Raw genomic sequence first — 22,991 nt, forward strand, 5'->3', positions numbered from 1 at the left:
CATATTTAGAGGTATCTTTAAAGATACCTCTTTAAACAGGTAATTGAGTTAAAATGAGTTCATGTGCATGGGTCCTAATTCAATCTGACTGATGTCCTTATAAGGAGAAAAAATTAGAACACACAGACATGTGTGCAGACACAGGGAGAAGTCAAGCATCTACCAGCAAAGGAGAGAAGCTTCAGCAGAAACCAACCCTGCCAAATACCTGGATCTTAGAGATCCAAAATCTGAGGAAATTAATTTCTGTTACTTAAGCCACCCAGTCTAATAAAAATATCACATATTTAGATACCTCGAGACATCTATCTCAAATATTGAATGCTCAGAACAACCAGTAACAGGACAGAGAGGTGTTTTATGGCATTGTTTTGCTTGGGATAAAATGTTTCTCATCACAGTGGATCTTAAGCTCCTTCTCTAAATATGCGGATGGATATCTTTCGGCATAATCATTACATGTGGATGGCATATTAGTAACTTCAAATGATGCAGCAAAATAGGTTTCACTTGCCACCCGCTGTTTAAAGAAAAACTTTACACAAATTAAATTTAACAGGGTTTAATTGAGTAAAGATAGATTCCCAAATTGGGCAGCCCTCAGAACCAGAGCAGAAAGACTCCTACTTGCAATGTGCTCTGAAAAGTATTTATGGATGGAAAAAGGGAAATGATGTAAAGAAAATGGAAGTGAGACACAGAGAATGCTAGATTTTTCCAGCCTGGCATTTGCCTTATTTGAACATGATTTGAACAGTTGGCTGCTTACTATTGGCAAGCTCAGCTGCTGTGATTGGCTGAAACTCAGCTATCCATTCAAAGGGCAGATTCGTAAGTTAGGTTTGTTTTGTACAAAAGAAAGTTAGGATGCAGTTCTTTACATGAAGACTCAAATATGTGAGTGCAGTGGCCCTCTCAGACCAATTTAATTTGATTTAACACTGCAAAGCACCAATAGCTGTGCATTGAAATTTCAAAGATCTATGTTCGAGTCCTACCCAATTTCTCATACCTGATGCTGGAGGAGGCATTTGGAGGAGTTCAGTGGACTCCCGACAATGTCTGATTTCAAGGAGTGTCATAATACGCACGTAATTATAATCTTTCCTCACCTTCTGGTTGATTTGCAGGCAGTTTACTTGGAAGGACTCATGGTTATAAAAGTTCTTCCTTTCCTCTTTCACAGCTTTTTGGCTAGAGTTCAGAGAGCTGGAGGAGGTCCTAATGCTAGTGAGACATGGCTGCAGTGACTATACACACAATTGAGAGATGACATTGGCTACTAGAAAATTTTATTTGAAAACAAATCACTATCTTCACAAAGTTGTGATAGTTATTTACATTTAGATTGGACAATTAAGAGATATGAAAATACTGATAAATAGAAAATTCAAAATAAAAAACATAAAACAAAGATATAACAATTTAAGTGAGTAGGTCAAATTTGAAATAGCCCACTCTTATGCAAATAGAGGGGATGATGAAAATAACAAACTTTTGATAGCCTATTAAAGAGACAAAGAGAAAAAAAAATATATATATATATATATATATATATAGAGAGAGAGAGAGAGAGAGTTGTTTGCAAACATGGTAACTGACAATTTACTTCACACTATGTATTTATGCAGTTCTCCTATCAACAAATAGAGTATATTAGCTCTTACTTTGAAAGTTGCCTGAACTTTTGGTTTCTTTCAGTCAATAAAATCATCATAAATGATTCAGTGCATTTTATACTGTATTAGTCCATTTTTCATTATGGTAACAAAGTACCTGAGATATGCTACTTAATTAAGAAAAGTGGTTTATTTTGGTTCTGGAGGTATCAGGTCTAGGGGCTATATCTGTTGATGTCCTACTTCCTGGCAGGGTCCTCAAATGGTACAGGACAACACATGACAAGAGCCAGCTAGTGCATATGTACATGTGTATATGTCTGGTCTCTCTCTCTCTCTCTCTCTCTCTCTCTCTCTCTCTCTTTCTCTCTCTCTCTCTCTTCTTGTAAAGTCATCATGATTCAATTGTGGGTACTCCATTCTAAAGGCCTTGTTTAATCCTAATCAATTCCCAAAGGTCTTACCTCTAAGCACCATGGTCAGATTAAGTTTTCATGTCTTAATACTTCCCAATGGGGATTAGATTTCAACACTTGTAGTTTTGGGAGACATTTAGACTTTATCCAAACCGTAGCATACACCTAAGCTTTAAGCCTCCTGACAGCCCCACATTCCCCATCTTGGGAGTCAGGTACCATTCAGGCTTGACCACTCAATGATGAGAAGACACGAGGAGGATGAACTCATCTGGGCTGTTTCAGCTGCAGGTATACTTCTGACTGAACACAGCATCACATGTAGCTTCAGATACAATGCCTGCAGCAGAAGAACCATCCAACTGAGCTCAGTTAAGAAACAGACAGTACCATGAGAAATAACAAATCATTTTAATTTAAACCACTAAATTTTAATGTGATTTTTTAAACTAAGCAAGTAATAACTAAAATTTCTTATTTAAATCTTTACATATTAATATTATTTTACTGTCTCATTTAAAAATCAATTGAAATTGCACCAGTGTTAAGAAATGAGACCTCAGAAATGGATTGATGTCCTAATTATGGGAGTGTGTTTGCTATAAAAGTGAGTTGGGAGCCAAATGCAGTGGTGAATGCCTGTATTCCCAGCAGCTCAGGAGGCTGAGGCAGGAGGATTGTGAGTTCAAAGTCAGCCTCGGCAACTTAGTGAGGCCGTGAGTGACTACGGAAAACCCTATCTCTAAATAAAATATTTTAAAAAGGGCTGGGGATGTGGCTTAGTGGTTAAGCCCTGGTACCTAAAAAACAAACCAACCAAACAAACAAAAAAGTAACTTGGGTCCTCTCTTGATTACTGTGTCATGCATGCTCACCTGCCCTTCTGCCATGCCAGAGGTAGCATGGTGGCCCTCACCAAGTGCCAGCACCATGCTCTTGGACTTTAGAGCATGAACCAGCCTTTAGAACCATGAACCAATTTAATTCTTTTGTTTAAGAATTAGTCTGTGACATTCTGTTATAGCAGCAGAAAATGGACTAAAACACATATTTTTAAATGAAAAATAAACTTAAGAATATGTTCTTTATTTTGGTCAAATGGGGGATTGAACTCAGGACCTCATACATAGTAAGTAAGCAAATGCTCTAACACTGAACTACATCCCCATCGTTTTTGTTTGTTTGTTTGTTTGTTTTTGGTACAGAGGATTGAAACCAGGGTGCTTTTACCTCTGAGCCACATCCCAGCCCCTTTTCATTTATTTAAATTATTTTGAGACAAGGTTGTTGCTGAGGTTGGCCTCCAACTAAGGATCCTTCCGCTCTACCTCCTGTGTCTTTGGGATTGTAGGCATGTACCACCATGTTGACTGTATATGTTTTTCTTTGCTTGTATATTTGCCCTGAAGAGAAAGTTTCAGGGAAATAACATCATAAGAAATTTAATTAATTTGTTTTCTTTATTCTACAAGTAATGTTTCCATTTCATTTCTTGGTATGATTTACAGAGGAAGATAATGCGTTAAATACTCTCATTTTGTTATTATGCAAATGTTATTTTTTGTAAATATTTGACTGCAGCATGAAATTTAATTATATCTCTATATGTGACTTTTATTCTGCTACCATACAAAAGCAAAAAAATGTATGTTTTTTCAGTTCTGGGGATTGAACCCAGGGCCTTGGACATGCTAGGCAAATGCTCTATCACTGAGCTATACCCATGGCCTTACAAAAGCAAATTTAAAAATAGACTTTAAAAATTTAGCTCAAATCTTTGTGGTTTATTATTGTTTTTGCTCTTATTGTTATTATTATTGTTATTTTGCAGTACTGGGAATTGAACTCAGGGCTTTACATATGCTAGTCATATGTACCACTGAGCTACATCCCAAGCCCTTTGTGATGTTTTAAAAAAATGTTTTAACTTCCTACTTTTATGTATAAGACTACAAAAACCTCTATCTAAATAATGATAAAGCAGTTTGGAGTTACAAGAATAGATCTTTCTTGGAGTTCAGAGCTACTTAAACAGGCAGAGGGCCCCCTGGAGGACATGAAGGTTTAAATGGCTAAATTAAATGACTTTCCCTTTTGATGGTAGTGCTAGAGCTGGAGTTCTGGCTCCTTCTCAATCCAGCTACTCTTCCATACTATTGAAGCAATCTAATTTATACATAATAATCCCCCAAGATAATAGGGTTTTTTTGTATATCTCTAGAAAACTTGGTTAAAAATACAATGAAGAAAGCAGAATTAAAAATGATTAATGATTTCACAAAGAATTTATGAGAGTAGCTGAAAATACATATGCCACAACTGTTATCTTAATCCGTAGGACTGTGATAATATTTTGGGACACATGGCTTCCACAAGGAGAAAGCTATAGAGCATGGCTCACAGCCTGGCAAATGATACAGTTTTGCTGAAGATTTACAGATATGGAAAGCAGAGAGTAATGTAGAACTACAAAGGCCTAACTGGCCCCAAACCAACACTGCTAGAACTCAAGTCTTAGTCCCCTTATTGTGATGTGTACTTCAAAAAAGTAAAACCCTCAGAGTCTAAGCCTAATGACAGAAGACAAGACATGAAAGATTTTCCTTCCTCCTTGTAATGAAAGGCAATCTTCCCTTTCCTTATTTCCTGTTTCAGTATCTGTCTTATCTCAGGGTGACTTATGGGAGAACATACACATTTTTAAGAGAAAATCTGCATACATCTCTTACATAGGGGGTGTAGTCTTTAGACCAATGGCTTCAAAACCCATAGAACATTTTTCTTAATCATTGGCACTCTTGAATAAGGTAATAGCATTTGATACCCATTTAAAATAAATTAATAACAAGCTTATACCCCAACTAAAAATAATGTACAAGTGAATGTTGATTTTGTGTAAGCAGCTGAGGAAGAATAGTGGGATTAAGAAGTTGTATAAATAGGAATTGGAAAATTGAGTTTTAGTAGACTAGTGATTCATCTCCTTACAGAAGGATATTATGAGACTTGAACAGCATGAAATCATTTAGGCATTCCCAGGCAGTGAATGTGCCTGAAGGATAGAGCCTGAGACTATGAATTTAAAAAATATTTAAAGTAGAAAATAAATCAGAATTTCTAGATTTCTAAAAATCTGCCTCTTTACCAAAACTCATTTTCTTCATCCATAATAGAAATATGTCCAGTGGTATATTAGTGGACAAGCTTTTAAGGTTGTGTATGTGCTGTAATATTCTGTCATTCAGTTGGACCTTCCATGATTTTTTCTTAAGAGGGTATAGTTTACTCCAGTAATGTATTTATTTTCACTCTAATTTCATGCTACTTATCTAGGTTTTTAATTTATATTTGTTCATTGTTTTATTTATTTATTTTTTTAAAGAGAGAGAGAGAGAGAGAGAGAGAGAGAGAGAGAGAGAGAGAATTTTAATATTTATTTTTTAGTTTTCGGTGGACACAACATCTTTGTTTGTATGTGGTGCTGAGGATCAGACCCGGGCCGCATGCATGCCAGGCGAGCGCGCTACTGCTTGAGCCACATCCCCAGCCCTATTATTATTATTTTTGATACCAAGGATTGAACCCAGGGGCACTCAACCACTGAGACACATTTCCAGCCTTTTTTTTGTATTTTATTTAGAAACAGGGTCTCACTGAATTGCTTAAGGCCTTGCTAAGTTGCTAAGGCTGACTATAAACTTGTGACCTTCTTGCCTCATCTTCCTGAGCTGCTGGGGTTGCAGGTGTGCACCACCACACCTGGCCTCATTGTTTTATTTTTATTTTATTTATTTATTTTGTGGTGTTGGGGAATCCAACTTGGGTCCTCCCACACATTAGGCAAACCCTCTTCCACTCAACTACATCCCCAACCCCATTCATTGTTTTCACCGAGGTGAATTGCTATTATGGTTTAGATATTAGGTGTCCCCCAAAACTTATGTGTAAGAAATACAAGAATGTTTAGCCAGGTGAGGTGGCACACACCTATAATCCCAGTAGCTTGGGGGGCTAAGACAGGAGGATTGCAAGTTCAAAGTCAGCCTCAGCAAAAAGTAAGGCGTTAAGCAACTCAGTGAGACCCTGTCTCTAAATAAAATACAAAAAAATAGGGCTGGGAATGTGGTTCAGTTGTCAAGTGTCCCTGAGTTAAATTCCCAGTATACCCCCCCCTCAAAAAAAAAAAAAAAGAAGAAGAAGAAGAAGAAAAAGAAATACCAGAATGTTTAAAGATGAGATGATTGGATTATGAGAGCTTTAACTTAATTGGTGCTTTAACCTATTGATATGGGTTAACCAAATGGTAACAGGTGGGAAGTAGTTGGAGGAGATGGGTCACTGGAGGTGTGTCTTTAGGGTTTATATATTTTTAAAAATTTTTTTCTAGTTGTAGACAGACACAATACCTTTATTTTATTTATTTGTTTTTATGTGGTGCTGAGGCTCGAATCCAGTGCCTCTCATGTGCAAGACAAATGCTCTACCAACTGAGCTACAATCCCAGCCCTAGGGTTTATTTTTTGTCCCTGGTGAGCAGAGCTTTTTCTGCTTCCTGATTGCCATGCCCTGAGCTGATTTTCTTCTCCACATCCTTCCACTATGATGTTTTGACTTATTTTGGGCACAGAGCAGTGTAGTCAGCTGTTTATAGACTGAGACCTCTAAAACTGTGAACCCCAAATAAAATTTTCCACTTCTAAAATTGTTCTTGTCTGGTCTTTTAGTCACATTGGTGGAAAAGCTGACTAAAACAATTGCTCTTCAAAGGATTTTGTGAGGGAATTATTATTATTATTATTATTAGTAGTAGTAGTAGTAGTAGTATTTTTTATAGCATGAAAATTGTGATTGCCTGGCAGGAATCAAGATGGGAAGTGGGGAACTACTGTGTATGTTGTGTTTGTGAGTTCTTTGATTTTATAAAAAGCCACTAGGTAGATTTATATTACATAAAGTCATCCGAGGAAAAAGTTGAGGCTCATAGAAGTTAAATAATATACCAAATACCATGCTTACCTTGGATCAGATCCTTTGTATTACACAATTTAATGTTATTAATCCAATAAGGTACTGTATATATTCTGTTTAGGGGGAAACCAAGGCTCAATGCTTTCTGTAATTCAAACTCACTGCTACTTGATTTAAGGTCTAGGGCTTCACCTGAACGCACTGTGGACAAACCTGCAGACTTGGAGCTGAGATCTTAGATAAGTTGGGGACTATACAGTGTTGAGGGCCACAGCCAAGTCGGGATGACACATGGCATTTTTGCCAGAAGTAGTGGTTGAGAGGTGACGCCAGCGAGCCATTAAGATGATGACTTTTGAGTTCTTGCGGAGTTCCCGTTGAGTTCTGGTTGAGCTCTCACGGGGATTCCTGAAGAGTTCACATTGGTTGGGGAAGTGCCAGAGGAGGGATTTCCGGTTGATGGTTCCTGCAGGAGCCACATGGCGTTCGGGAGAGTTCCCGGGGAGCGTGTGTGGAGTGTGCTGGTGGAGTTCAGAAATAAAGTTTGTTTCTGCTTGAGTGGCTCGTGATTTGTGCCCAGCCAGACTGTGGCAATACAGACCACTTCCCAATTTAGAGAAGCTCCATTTGTAGCTCTCCACCTTAACACTGCTCTAATGGTTGATTTTAGGTGTCAACTTCATTGAATTAAGGAATACTTAGAAACCTGTTAAGCATTGTTTGTGGTGTATTTGAGGGTGTTTCCAGAGAAGATTAGCATGTGAGTCTCAGTAGACCAGGTAGGAAAGTCTGATAGGCACCATGCAATTGGAGTCAGAGGAAAGAAAAAATAAACCATAAAAAGGTGAATGTCTGCCTACCTATCTGGTAGCTGAGTGCATTCTTTCTGTCTGTCCTTGGATATTAGAACTGGAGGCTCTGGCCTTTTACATGAGGTCTTAGGCCTTTGGCCCCAGACTGAGAGTTGTACCACCAGTTTCCTTTGTTTTGATGTCTTCAAACTTGAACTTAGCCATGCTCCTAGGGTCTCCAGTTTATAGACAAGCTGTCAGGGGACCTCTCAGCCTCCAAAATCATGTGAGCCAATTCCCCTAATAAACCCCCTTTCATATCTGTGCCCCCACCTCTCTTCCATCTCTTTGTAGAACTGTGATTAATACCAACCTCTTACTGCAAGTAAAACTTCTGCAGTGGTGGGTACAATGACTCACACTTGTAATCCCAGCTACTCAGGAGGCTGACAGGAGGACTGTAAATTTGAGGCCAGCCTGAGTAACTTAGACTATGGTTCAAAATTAAAAAAAGAAAAGGGCGAGCTGGGGATGTGGCTCAAGTGGTAGCGCGCCTGCATGCGTGAGGCACTGGGTTCGATTCTCAGCACGACATAAAAAAAAATAAGGAAGTTGTGTCCATCTAAAAAACTAAAAAATAGATATTAAAAAAAAGAAAGAAAAGGGCTATAGCTAAATGTAGAACACTTGCCTAGCAAACCCACGGCCCTGGGATCAATAGCATGTACAGAGAGATAGAGACACGCACACTAACTTCTGCAGTGATAACCAAAAATTGGAGACAGGTTGCCTGAGCTGAGAGAGAAAACTAAAAATATATATGGAATGTCTTTTTGAGTCAACCATAAACTTCTGGGAAATTAGATGAATGGATCCTTTACACAATGTAAAGCAACTTACCCTTTCTTTTGAGGAGAATCCACGAATAACAAGAATATAGAAGTCTTGCCAGGAGTAGTGATACACATCCTGTAATCCCTGCACCTCAGTAGGCTAAGGAAGGAGGATCACAAGTTTGAGGCCAGTCTTAGCAACTTAGTGAGACCTTGTCTTAAAACAAAAAAATAAAAAAAGGCTGGAAATATAGCTCAGCAGTAAGCATCCCTGGGTTCAATCTCCAATACCACACGACGCACACATACAAAAATATATATGTATGTGTGTGTGCTTGTGTGTGTGTATGTATATTGAAGTTGAACCTAATATACATATATTAGACATAAAACATAATCAGTATTAAGTTCACGATGTTTAGAGTCTAAGTTGTTGTATATGGTTGAATCATTACTAACGCTACCCTGAGACTCATTTGCTTCTATGGTAAATGGATTTCTTGACTTTATTTATACCTAGAATGTGTGTAAGCCAAGGAGACTTACTCTTGCAGAGGTGGGAGTGGGTTTATTCAAGAACTGCTTGCAAGGATTCAGAGCTTTTGTCCCAGAGCCACAGGAAGGACCCAGAGTCTTCACCTTATGTGAGAAGAGCAGGAAGAATGGGGCTGGGCTTGGCACAACCCACCCTGTATTGGATTGTTTCTACCTTACACGTGACTGCAAGAATGAATAGCCCAAAATACTCTATTTATTTTTAAAATGACTACCTCAATAGTGGAAAATGGATTGGAAGGGGTAGAAGTGTATTCATTTTAGGTTATCCTGTATTTATGGGCCCTCTTAGTTGATATCTTTACCATGCACTGGATCATTTTACTCTTCTTTAATCCTTAAGATTTATCATAATATCTGGCATATAAAGAATATGCTTGCCAGGCACAGTGGCACACACCTGTAATCCCAGAGGCTTGGGAGGCTAAGACAGAAGAATCGTGAATTCAAAGCCAGCCTCAGCATCTTTGAGGCACTAAACAACTCAGTGAGACCCTGTCTCTAAATAAAATACAAAATAGGGCTGGGGATGTGGCTCAGTGGTTGAATACCCCTGAGTACAATTCCTAGTACAAGAAAAAAAAGAATATGCTTTATACATTTGCTCACTGAAAAATTGACTTTTCCATTAGAAGGTTAGTAATATAGTCATTATATAGAATATGAAGTAAGACATCCCTTGATCATGAGAGTTTTGGCATAAGAACATTCTCTGAGAATGAAAAAATATTTTTCCTTGCTCATAATTTCCCCCTCAGTTACTTATTCTGATTTAAGAGGATGAATAAAACTATGCACATTGAGACATTTGTAGCAATGAACTCCATAAGGGGGGAATAAAACACCTGGTAGATGTGTTGCTGAAGAGATCAGAGGTACACCCATGAGGGTGACTCCTATATACTCTCAAAGGAATGACTATAATGTGACTGACACGAATGGAACTTGTTATCTTGCTGACTATCATAACCTGCTTAAAAAAGGAAAGAAGAGAGTCCAGGAAACCAGAGAAGCCAACTTGGGTGTTGTCCACATAGCTTGGCCAGGAGAGGCACTGGAACGTGGTCATTATCCTTCAGATACCCAGCAGTGGTCCTCTTCAGGCTTCTCCTCACCTGATGAGGACCTGTATATGGGGCTTTCTCTCATTTCTTCTGATTGAGAATTTGTCCTTCTATCTCTTTAACATAGTGAAGGAAGAGGTACTATATTTTGAAGATGTTCTGGTTACTAGAAAAATACTCATACAGCACCATACACGACTCTTGGCATTCTGAGTAACAGCTCAGTCTCCTGTGAATTTGAAATATGTAATCAAACTCATTATTATGAAGCTGCAAAAACTTGACCAATACAAGGCTTTAATAGTGACACCAAGGGCTATTGTAGTCCTATGAAATGGAGGTGATTACCCTGAGATAGTACTGGACTCCTGTTTTTGGTATTATGTCTTACTTGTCAAGTTTATTGTGGGTTCATGGTTTCAGTCCATGTTTGAGAGACTCCATTGCCCTGGGCCTGAGGTAAGGAGAGCATCATGCAAGAGGGACATAGTGGAGTGCTACTATGCTGCAGGTGGCCAGGAAGGTGGGGTGGGGGGATAGAAAGAGAGAGAGGGAGAAAGGGAATGGAGGCAAGGGCCCACAGAGATGATGAATCTTTCCAGAGTATATCCCCAGTAATCTCCTCTTCAGCCATACCCCCACCTGCCTATGGTTACCTCCCAGTCAGCCATTCAAAATAGGATGGACTGATTAGGCTACAGCCCTCATAATCTAATAATTTCATCTCTGAATATTCCTGCATTAACAGGAGCTTTTGTGGAACACCTCATATCCAGATCATAACAGTGAATTACTTGCTTTTTAAGGTCTTTACTGATCGTTCCATGGGCTGAACTTTGGTGATTCCCAAAGATACCTCCTGTAGTTTCAAGTTCTTCAGGTTCAGAACCCTATCACCCTCCTCCTGGAAAGCTCAAGCCAGAGAATTTTAAGATCCCAAAGAAGATATTTACATATTATAATTTAAGAAACACTGAATTTAAAGTAGATTATCACTACTTATTGTCACTTAAGTTCTATGTGCAAATGTGGGAATGCATAAGTGGTTATCCATGTAGCAGGTGCTAACAGAAAACTCTCACAGGGGACTTATGGACCTGTGAGTGTCTACCTATATCCCCTGTGGGTTTTAGGTACTTCATTTTGAGAAGCACAGGGAGATGATTATCTTCACCTAATTGTTTACTCATGGTCAAAGATGGGTTACCAGTTTTATTTATGTTGAGGTCCTGCCCAAAATGTCATTAGTCTTCTAGTGGGAATGATTTCTGATGGGTTTAAATGTGAGTATAATTTAAATTTTTTATTAAGATAACTGTTTTAATCAAGTTTTCATCAATATAACCAAAATACCTGACAAGAACAACTTATAGGAGGAAAGATTTTATTTTGGCTAAGAGTTGCAGAGGTTTTGGTCCATGGTTGGCTGACTGTATGGTTCTGCTCTGTGTACACTCCCCAGTACCATAAATAAATGAATAAATAGACATGTAAATAATGATGAATAGTGGAAGTAACTGAAGCATAGGAGTCATGACAAGAAATTAGGGTCCTTGACACTACTACCTATTACAAACTTTGTTCTACTAAACTCTGGTTTAAAAAGGATCACGTTTTTCCTTCAGGACACCAGTTAGATGATACCAGAATGGGACAAATAAAGATTAATGATTGCAACATTGTAAATAATAGCTGTGTGCTATAACAGTCATCGTGAGTTGAAAAGATTTTATTTTTAACAGAGGCCAGAGTACATTGAAGCTACTACTTAGTCAGCAAGTTGTTTTCTTTTTTAATTGTTGCTATTAGCTACTTGCTCTCTACTTAAAATGAAGAAGTGAACTTTAGCACGATATATTACAGGGTGGTGACAGCAGTCCATTAGTTAAAGGCAACTGTCGTGGCCTGAACAGGTTTTTAACTTAGGAACTCTCAAAATGAAAGACTCCAAGACTAATTATGGAGTAAGCTTGGTGTCTTTAACTATCAACCCACTTATTTTTATTTTGCTTCTGAAAAGGAAGGATGTCCCTAAACAACATTTAAAATGCCAGTTTCCAGTTATTACTACCTTTCCAAATATATAATTCAAAGTTTCACTTGGTCTTTTTATTTTTTATTTCTAGTGCTGGGGGCTGCAGCTCAGTAGTAGAAGTACTCAACAAGCATAAGGCCCTGAACCTTATTTCTAACACCACATAATAAATAGATAAGAATAAATAAAATAAAATAAAATTTTTATTTCTAAAAGTTTTTATTTGCCTTGAACTGGGAATCCTTTAAAGACAGAAGATAGAAAAAAATCAATTTCTATGACAACTTATACAATCATGAATGAATCATTATAAATCACTTGAACCAGGCATGTTGGCGCATACCTGTAATCCCAGCTACTCAGGAAGCTGAGGCAGGAACATCACAAGTTCCATGCCAGCTTCAGCATCTTAGCAAGGACCTATGCAATTTAGTGAAACCCTATTTCAATAAAATAAAAAAAATAAAAAGAGCTGGGGATGTAGCTCAGTGGGAAAGCATCCCTAGGTTAAATCCCCAGTACCAAATATAAAAATAAGTAAATAAATCACCAAATCATGATGTTTCTCTCTCTCTCTCTCTCTCTCTCTCTCTCTCTCTCTCTCTCTGCAGATGTGGTTGTAATACTTTCACTGTAGAGGTGGGGGGGGGGACCTTACCCACTCAGGTAAGGTCAGAAAGTTAAATATTGTTATTGGTGGTTGAGAATTTTCCGTGGAGCATGGTGATTTATTTCTCCATATTTGTGTGTAAATGCCCAAGATTAGACAAGTATCCTAGCACAGAAACAGAAGTACAGTAAGGCAGATGGATAGCATTTAAGGCAGGTTTATTGTAAGGCAAGGGAAAGACAAAAAAAGGGAGATATATCCAGGAGAGAGTCAGAGGCGTGCAGATCACTTAGTGCCTGAACTGCCCTAAAATGATTAAACTTTGGGCTTTTGTTAGGATAGGGGTGGGAATTTGTATTGGTGCAAAACCTTGGCTTTGCCTCTTTGGACCAATGTTTTGTGTATCTTTTGCCATTTAGGAAAGTCATACACTTTAAGGTAAAGTTAAGGGCATACGCCTGCATACTTGGGTCATTTTTATCTTTCTGGCTTAGTACCACTGGCAGAAGGTCATATAATGGTCACTGACCCTTGGAGAACCTTGTGGGTGCATGTGTGACCTTAGGAATATGATATGTGGCCTTAAATCGGGGGAACAAGGACCCGATCCTGATTTCCAAGACAAGTATCATTATGGCACAGCAAGAAAGTCCTCACCAGGGGGCCCTTCCACATTGGACAATTCCACAATTGTGAGACAAATAAATTTCTGTTCATTATAAATGATCAAGTCTGTGGTTTTCTATTATAGAAGCTAAAACAGACTAAGAAAATTGGTAACAACTGTGGGGTTGTTGCTATAAGAAATACATAAAAAGGTTAAAGAAGCTTTGCAACCGAGTGATGGGTAGGGGTTAGAATAGTTTGGAAGAACACATTTAAAAATTTTTTTTAGTTGTTATTGGACACAATACCTTTAGTTCACTTATTTACTTTTATGTGGTGCTGAGGATTGAACCCAGGGTCTCACACGTATAAGGTGAGCACTCTACCACTGAGCCACAACCTCAGCTTCTCATTTGGAACACCTTTTTAAAAAGTCTAGATTTCCATGAACTCAGCATTAAAGGGCAATTCTGATGAGGGTTGAAAAAAGAAGATGTATAGGTAATGTCTGGATCTTGTTAAACATCACTTGAGTGTTTTGACCAGAATGTTGGTAGATATACGGGCAGTAAAGGCCATTCTGATGAGGTCTCAGATGGAAATGAGGAATGAAGTATTGGAAACAAGAGGAAAGGCTATCCCTATCTCATAGTGGTGATGATTTGTCTGAGTTGTATGTCTAACCTTGTGATGAAGTAGGACATCTGACAGAAGAAATTTCTAAACAAAATGTTTAAAAAGCTATGTGGCAACTTTTTAAAAATATAAAATATGTTTATTGGGTTGCTTTTCCACTCATCTTGATTTGGATTGATTTTAGTGCTGCTTCCTCCTGAAGGTACATCCTTCTGTAAGCCTTGCTTTTCCTCCTAAAGGCGAGGACAGTGGAGCAATCAACACATAAAACGTGATTTTATAGCATCCTGGGCATTTACATCCATGAAATAGGAAAATGGGGCTCTGCACCAGGTACTTCTTGTGTTTCCCCTTCTTTTCTGGAGAGGGATGAAGGAGATCTTTTGTGAGTAGCCTATTCTCTTGGGGAGGTCATCATCTCCAGAAAGGTGAGTGTGGCTACTTTAAAACTGCTTATAAAAAGATAGGAGAGGAACAGATTATTTTAAAATTGAATTTATAATTAAAAAGAAGCAGAGTAGAAATGTTTGGAGTATTCACATTCTGACCTTCTACAGAACAAAAAAGCATGCAGAGCTTTTGATAAAGGGGTTAACACTGGTAGAAGCCAGCCAGGCGCTATTCACAGAGATAATAGGAGAAACACCCAAAGGCATTTCAGAAATCTTGCAGGCAAGCCAGGGCTTTGAGGGCAAGGACTGTGGAGGTGGACTAAATCGACTTCTGTTCATTATAAATTACTGAGTCTGGGCTAGCATGGCAGTACATTCCTATAATCCCAGCTACTTGGAAGGCTTGTTGCTGAAACCTTAGTACTTGTCCTTGATGCCAATCCAATAATGAGGACACAGTTTTGAGAAAATGGGGAAAAACAGGTTTATTTCTTTGCTAGCAAAGGAGAAACACAGCGAACTCCTGTCCCAGAGGCTGTGATTCTGCTCATCAGAATAGGGAACTTTTAAAGAGATGATTCAAAGGCTACATCCCACCTGTTCTCTGTCTGGAGCTGTAATTCACTTGTTAATTTGAGAGGTAATCATTTCTGTGATCTTCTGGTACCATCCCCAAAGTCCAAATTACTTCCGTCCTATGGAGTGTGTGTACTCAAAGACAGATAAATCTGTCTAAAATGGGGGGAAAGATAATCCTGTTTCCCCTGAGATTAGGGAGGGAAAGAGATTACGTAGGAGCAGGGAGAGAGGAAGAGAAAGAAACATGTTCACCTGAGGCCCTCAGGTTTATGACTGCTGATTTACATGTAACCAGTGTATAAATGGGTTGGGGAGAGGAGAGCCTGGGCTTTTGGTCAGAATCTTCCCTTTCCCCATGCATATGCACTTTGTCAAGCTGTGTACTCACCCCTTTGAGATGTTCCATTCAATTGAGGAGGCGTGTACTAAGTATGTCAATGTATGTAAGTTTGCTCTTGGATAAAAATTATTCTCACCACTAGTTCTCAATACTACTTTGAAACTTTTTTTCCCCTTGATGATGTTGGGGATTGAACTCAGGGCCTCATACATAGTAAATATGTGCTCTACCACTGAGCTATACCCTCAGCCTCTCATTATTACTTTGGAAACTTGACACAATAGATTCAGACATCAGATCTTATGCCAGTGGTTCCAATAGGACTGTATATTAGAATCTGTGAGGTCACATTCTAGATCCAAGGGTGAGGCTCTAAGCCCTCCCATGAGGAAAAATTGGATGTGTCATAATTATTCTTGAAAAATTCCCTAGGAATTCTCTGTCATGGAGACCATCAGACCACCTCCCATCAGGTCAGTTTATCTTCCAGTAATAGAATAGATTCATTGTTTCTTGGACTGATCACAGAGGAAGTAATTGCCTGACTTTTAGGGCTGAATAGTTTGAAAACACACATGATAGCTTTAAACACTAGATTCATACTCAGTGGAGGAAATGTTCACATTTTAAGAGAATCCCAGGAACTGAAACCTTCAGAAAGAAAAGCAGATTTAGATTCCCCATCTCAAAATGCAAGCTCAAGGAAATGGTTGCTATTTTAATTCTTACTCTTTCCATTTTTTGTCATATAATTTAATTTGCCTACATTAAATAAGGCATGGGTCATGATATCTGAGGTACTGGGCAATTCCATATATACAATATGCCCACAGGCACTATTTTTGTTGTTGTTGGCACATATATTTGTCCTTTGGTATCCACAGGGGATTCATTCCAAGACCCCTGAGGATACCCAAATCTATGAATGCTCTAGTACTTTATATAAAATGAAATAGAATTTATATATATTTTAAATTTATATATACTTTAAATCATTTGTAGACTAATTATAATAACTTAAACAATGTAAATGATATGTAAATAGTTGTTATACTGTATTGTTTAGGGAATAATGATGAAAAAGTCTGAATATGTTCAGAACAGACACAATTTTTTGGTAGGACATTTTCCATCTGGTTGGTTCAACATGCAGATGTGGAGGCTGACTATAGTTTTACATAGGTGAGTAATTCTCTAAGTATGGCCTAGGGATTCCTGGAGGTCCTTCAGAACTTTCAAGGGGTCCACAAAGTCAAAAACATCTTTTAAATAATACTACTTTTTATACTTTTTTTCTCTGACACATATAATTAATGATCTTTTTTGATGTTAGCCCAGTCAGGCCACAGTTGCTAATTATTGAATCAAACACTAATCTAGGTGTTGCTGTGAGATTGTTTTGTAGATACATTGACTCTTGGAGACCCCAAATGTTACTTTGGTTCACAGTGAAACTAGGAGCTTATGGAGGTCAGGTGATCCATGGACTTTTAGCTCAGCTGCATCTCATATTGTACCTCACAAGTCCTTGAACCTGTCCTGTGGTTATTTCTCCAATTCTGGAATGTGTAATTTGGTTTACTCAGCAACTGGCAGGCCCCCCATGTTGGTTTGCTGACCTGGTTAGTGAGTGAATGAGTGAAAAGGAGACAAGTATATGTGCATATTGGAGGAGGGAGAACTGTGATGTGATCAAAGACCTAGAGAAGAAGAAACCCTAAATAATCCAGGGGAAAGCAAGAAAGTCTTTGTTGGAATGTGTTAGAAGTTATGAAGGAGTCCAGGAGATGTCAACCTAAAATATGCCCCCTGGGCATGCTATTATCTTAATTTCTTTTTACATAGTGTTGAGGATTGAGCCCAGGGCCTTGCACAGGCTAAGCTGTTTTCTTCCACTGAGCAGCACTTCCAGTCCTAATTATTGTCAATTGCAGTTGTTTGGAAATTAGCAGAAGCTAGAGGAGGCTTTTCTCTGATGTTTCCTTACTTACCTAAAGACCAGCTCTCTCAAAAGGAAACACAATTGCCTTTTATCTCCTCCTGGTTATTATATTCACCAAGGAAGTTTAAAGGATTAAAACTCATATCACAGAAGAGACTGAAAGTCAAAATATCACACCCAGAACCCAGAGGAACTTTATTCTGAACTGTTGTCTGTTGTTAAGGCTCAGGGAATGAGACCCTTAAAATAGATCTTTTTTTTTTTTTTTTTTTTTTTTTTTTTTTTTTTTTGGCATGCTGGGCTTCCTTTTTGCAGTACCAGGGATGAAACCCAGGGCCTCACACATGCCAGATAGACAAACACTTTACTACTGAACTACATCCCCAGCCTACAGGCATGCTGAGTTTTTGACCTAGAGGAAAACCTTGTACTGCTTCTATCCACCCAAGTATTAGAGAGACTTTCTCTGGAATCCCATTATCTGCATTAAGACCAGACCGCAAAAGGGTACACAACTGTCTTCCCTCCGATCCTTAATTCTCATTGTCCACCAAGAAGACTGAGGGATGGACTTCCCTTTCAAGATGATGTCTATCACTTTGTTTTGTTTGAATTCCAAAGAGAATCTTTTTTGGGACCATTAATCACCTTTGCTTCCTCCCTTCCCCTATAGAAAAAGGGCTATATAAGCTGCTGGATGATTCAGGACTAGTGGGTAACCACACTAATTATTTCCCTCTTTTGCTTGTTAAGAAATGTGTATGCTGTGTCTCCTATTTAATATTTGTCCATTTATTCCAGCAAGGCTTCAGAGGGCATAAGAGAATTTTACCTTTGATTTTATAGTGTTTTTCAGGTCCACTTAACACTCCTAAAATCATTATTCCTCTAAAATTGCCTACAGCTTATACATCCTTACCCCTGTGAAGAAGGACATAGAAGCTTCTAGATCTCATTGGGTTACTGGGCACTCTCCTTCCTATGATTCCCTGTGTGTGTATGTGTGTGTGATAAGTTTGTGTGCCTTTTCTCCTTTTAAACTATCTATTGTCTCCTTCCTTCCTTCCTTCCTTCCTTCCTTCCTTCCTTCCTTCCTTCCTTCCTTTCTTTCTTTCTTTCTTTTTTTCATACTGGAGATTGAACCTGGGGAGCTCAACCACTAAGCCATATCCCTAGCATTCCCAGCCTTTTTAAAAAATATTTTATGGGGCTGGGGTTGTGGCTCAGTGGTAGAGCGCTTGCCTAGCATGTGTGAGGCACTGGGTTCGATTCTCAGCACCAGGTAAACAAATTAAATAAACAAAATAAAGTTATAAAAAATATTTTATTTTGAGACAAGGTCTCACTGAGTTGCTTAGGGGTCACTAAATTGCTAAGGCTGGCTTTGAACTTGCCATCCTCCTGCCTCAGCCTCCCAAGCTGCTGGGGTTATAGGTATGTGCCACCACATCTGGCTGTTAGTTCATTTTTAAACTCAAATATCTATCCTCAACAGAGGGGGGAGAAAGAGTTCTTTTGCCCCTAAGAGTGCTTCAAGATCTAACCTAAAGTGTTCCATATTTGGCATTTTAACTTGTGGCTATTTGGGAATTATTGCTGGCTTTGAAAAAGAGTGTGGCATGAAGTGAAACTGCAGGTGCAGAAGGGGTGGAACACAGGCAGAAAGGTAGAGAGGAATGATGCAGGTCTGGATACTGAACAGTTCATTATGGGATGACTAAGCAAATATACAAATCAAGGTCAGATATCATGAAGGCCCAAGAAAGGTATTAAATGAAATCAGAGGAAAAGAAAGTTCTCATAAAGAGACTGGAGACAAGGAATGCAAAACTTGTCTGGTCAATAAAATACTTCAACAATCTGATTCGCCTCCACATGTTTCAGTTTTGTGCTGTAATTTGGATCTTGAATATTCCCCAAGACCCATATGTTGAAGGCTTGGTCCTTGTGGCACTACTGGAAAGTGGCAGAACCTTCAGGAGGTAGGCCTGGTGGAAGGAAGTTAAGAAGTTAGGTTTTTGATGCTGGGGATTGAACCCAGGTGTTCTCTACTGCTAAGCTACACCCCTGTCCCTTTTTTTTTTTTTTTTTTTATTTTGAGACAGGATCTCACTAAATTGATAAAGCTGGTCTCAAACTCCTCCTGCCTCAGCCTCCCTAGTCACTGGGATTATAGGCATGCACCACCAGCACCTGGTGGATGCAGCAAAATTTAAATATACAGGCCCTGCGTTTGTGGTGCACACCTGTAATCTCAGTGGATCAGGAGGCTGAGGTAGGAGGACTGTGAGTTCAAAACCAGCCTCAGCAACATAGTGAGGTCCTAAGCAACTCAGCAAGATCCTGTCTCTAAATAAAATATAAAAAAGGGCTGGGGATATGGCTCAGTGGTTAAGCAACTCTGAGTTCAATCCCTGGTACCAAAAAACAAAACAAAACAAAACAAAACAAAAAACCCCAAACCATAGCTCTAATCCCAATAACAACCTCTCCAGGTAGGCATTATTATCCCCGTTTTACAGAGATGGAAAGTGTGTTGGGTTGAATTCAGACTTCCAAAAGGTATGTCCAAGCCCTAACTCCTAAATTTATGAATGTGAAACTCTTATTTGAAAAAAAGTGTTTTTGAAGATGTGTAATTAAGTGAAGGATCTTGAGATGGCATCATCCTGGGTTAGGACAGGCCTTAAATCCATGATTTATAAAGATTTTATAAAAGATTTATAAAAATTCATCTTTATAAAAGAAGAGAAGAAGGGCAGGGATGTAGCCAGTCGTGTGGGGCTTGCCTAGCATGCCCATGTTCAAGGCTCCTAAGTTCAACCTCCATCTACCCCACACTTTAGGGGGTTCTAGAGGGGGAAGGCCATGTGAAGATGGGGGCAGAGACAGAGGTGTGTCAAACTAGGAACTCTGGGAGCCACCAGGAGCTAGAAGAGTCAAGGAAAAATTCTCCTCTAGAGCCTTTGGGGGGAACCTGGTCCTGTGGACAGACACTTTGAGTTCACACTTATGTTCTCCATTAAGTGACTAAATCTGTGGCAATTTGTTAATGCACCTCTAAGAAATAAAACACAGTTTATGCAGTGGGTGCAATCCTGACTGCAGGAAGGGAGGGAGGTTCCTATGAATGAAAGGGACATAAGGGGAGGGGGAGGTAAGAATCTCTCCTTCGTTATCATTGCAAGGATGAGCCTTTGTTACTTTTGGGAGCCAGTTGTAGATCCCTTGCATTTTAGGAGAGAAGGAGAACTTTTGTACTTGACCAGGTCACCTTCTGATCTCTGCATAGAGTTTTACTGTGGACACAGAAGTTTCAAAACAAAACCCCAAACCAAAACCGGTTCACAGTGTTGGTTGTGAGCAATAAAAATTACACAAGAGCGTGTGCACTCAGTGCCAGCATATGGCTAAGCTGAAACATAAAGTTACCTGTACTGTTTCCTTTGTTGAGTGGACTTTGGTACAGTTCTTCATCATTCCTTAGTTATTTTGGTTTGAGGAAATAAAAGAGGGAAAGAATTTTGCCTGAACATAGCATTAAAATGAGCCAATATAACCTTTGAGATTTTGTGTAAAATATGAGGTATATGTATATATACACATATACATGGTATATATATTATGTGGTAATATATAGACACACACATAATCATTTTCAGCAGGTACCAGACAGCTCTGACAGTTGTGTTTTCCTTGTTTCTGTACCCTGGCAGATGATAGCTGTTTAATTTTGAGAAACCAAGCTCCTGCCACTTTTTCAATCATAACTTGATTTCCCTCCCTTCTCAGTAGCAGAGAGTCTGTGACACCTATCTGGCAGGAGGCACAGAGGACATTTACATTCTTTGTAGAGGCACTTATCATTCCTTGGCTCTGCACTGCTTCTACACTCTTGACAGGATCAGTTTTTTTTTCCTTGCAATATTTGTAAGAAGAGAAGAAGGGCAGGGATGTAGCCAGTCGTGTGGTGCTTGCCTAGCATGCCCATGTTCAAGGTCCCTAAGTTCAACCTCCAACTACCTCGCACTTTAGGGGGTGGGGGTGGGGGAAGGCCATGTGAAGATGGAGGCAGAGGCGGTATTAACACTGTCTCAATTCAGTTTGCTGGTCCTCACAGCTTTTCCACCTTAAAACAACACCCTTATGTTACCCGTAAAAGATTTTGTCCCATTAAGAGAGTTAGAACTGATTTCAGTGGTAATCTGTCCCCTGGGCAGCTTGATTTTCTTAGGGACTACGGTAGTGTTCAATATGCCTTCTCATGCTCCTTCTTAAAACCAGTTGGACTGCAGGGGAGTAAATACCATAGCAGTGCGGGGACGGAACCCCCAGGAGACTCTTGTCAGCTTGGTGGAGGCTGGCTCCTGCCTGGCATTTTCCGCAGCGTCTGGGCGCTGAATGTTGGTGGATGGGTGGGAAGGAAGGTGGGTTGGAATCTTCCCCACGGAGGGAGTGACAGATACTCAGCCGTGGGTGGGGTTTCTGTGCTCCGGAGCAGGCAGCGGAATTAGGCGACTCAAGGAGAAAGGCTTCTACTCTTCGGTTAAGCAAGATTTAGCCCCTCAACTCTGTAGGGAGGGACACGTAAGAGGAGGTGGTGGGGCAAACCCAGAAGCGGCATGTGTGGCTGCTCATCCATACGCTGCCTTTTCCTCTCCTTGAAAATTCTTCCCAAGAGGTCGTTTTACACGAACCCAGACAAGACCTTCGCAAGCGTCCGGGATAGTCAATAGTAGGTTCTGTGTTACAGATGGAAACTCTCCTCCAGAAAGGACCTTTGCTGAGAGCGCTGGGGGAGGTGGGGCGCGGGGAAGGAGGGAGGCCGCCCTGGAGGCTGCGGCGTTGGGAGCTCATCCTGCCAGGGAGCTCCCCGTTGGGTGGCAGAGGAGGTGGGGCAAGGGCAGCGCGCAGAAATAGGGCGCAGGACGCCCGAGCGTAGCCAGGTCCAGCCAGCTTGTGTGCAGAGGTGTAGGTCGCCGGCAGGGATCCTCGCTCTGGGAGGGCCTCGGTGAGTCACCGCTGAGTTGTCGCAATAGCAACATAGAGGAAATCAGGCACCGGGTGGGGCGCGTTCCTGGCTGCGCTCCTGTGCTCTGACCGCACGGCGGTGTCGCTTAGCTAGCCCCAGCTCTGGTCTTCCAGCCTGCGCTACCCGGGTCTGCGCTTGCTACCCGTGGCTTCAGTCTTCGCCCCGGCCTTTAACGGAGAGTTAACCAGTCGGGACAAGGAGGAGCCGAGGAGGAAGGAAATTACCGACGTTCTCAAAGTTTTTTTTTCCTTCCTCTCTTTGTCCCGCAGAGGTGAGTGGCAGGAGGCGGCAGCGCTGACCCACCGGAGCCCAGCTCAGGGTTCTGTGCTCTGCTCCCGGAGCTCTGGCCCAACTGCCTGGGGACAAGGACAGCTGTCGCGCCCGAACCTCCTCTGCAGACCTCTTCCGAGTGGGTGCGCTGAGCCATGGAAGGCGCAGACCTGGCAGGGAAGATCCTGTTCACCTGGCTGACGCTGGTGCTGGGCCTCATCCTGCTGCCTTCGGCCTTCGGAGTGTCTCTGGGCATCTCCGAGATCTACATGAAGATCCTGGTGAAAACTTTAGAGGTGAGTG

General features: G+C 40.3%; 1 protein-coding gene and 1 long non-coding RNA gene across 5 annotated transcripts in view; one reads left to right on the forward strand and one right to left on the reverse strand.

Annotated features, from left to right (window-relative positions):
• Positions 1-1,817: 1,817 nt before the first annotated feature.
• Positions 1,818-22,991, reverse strand: part of LOC308654063 — a 173,278-nt gene continuing 152,104 nt past the window's right edge. Inside the window, exon 3 of the long non-coding RNA XR_014023168.1 lies at positions 1,818-2,375. This is a non-coding gene — a long non-coding RNA (uncharacterized lncRNA). The remainder of the gene's footprint in view (positions 2,376-22,991) is intronic.
• Positions 21,890-22,991, forward strand: part of GPAT3 (glycerol-3-phosphate acyltransferase 3) — a 60,249-nt gene continuing 59,147 nt past the window's right edge. For 2 of the 4 annotated variants that reach the window (XR_014023167.1, XM_081302974.1), the window contains exons 1-2: positions 22,212-22,397; positions 22,688-22,984. Coding sequence is in view for 3 of the 4 variants with exons in the window: in XM_081302974.1 (XP_081159100.1) it covers positions 22,844-22,984 (141 nt within the window). In the remaining variant the exon portion in view is untranslated. Of the gene's footprint in view, positions 22,122-22,211; positions 22,398-22,687; positions 22,985-22,991 lie in introns of those variants that run through there. The other 2 variants (XM_081302973.1, XM_081302972.1) reach the window with 2 other exon arrangements.

Source organism: Spermophilus citellus, assembly GCF_964194105.1.
Source record: "Spermophilus citellus genome assembly, chromosome: 8".
NCBI lineage: Eukaryota > Metazoa > Chordata > Mammalia > Rodentia > Sciuridae > Spermophilus > Spermophilus citellus.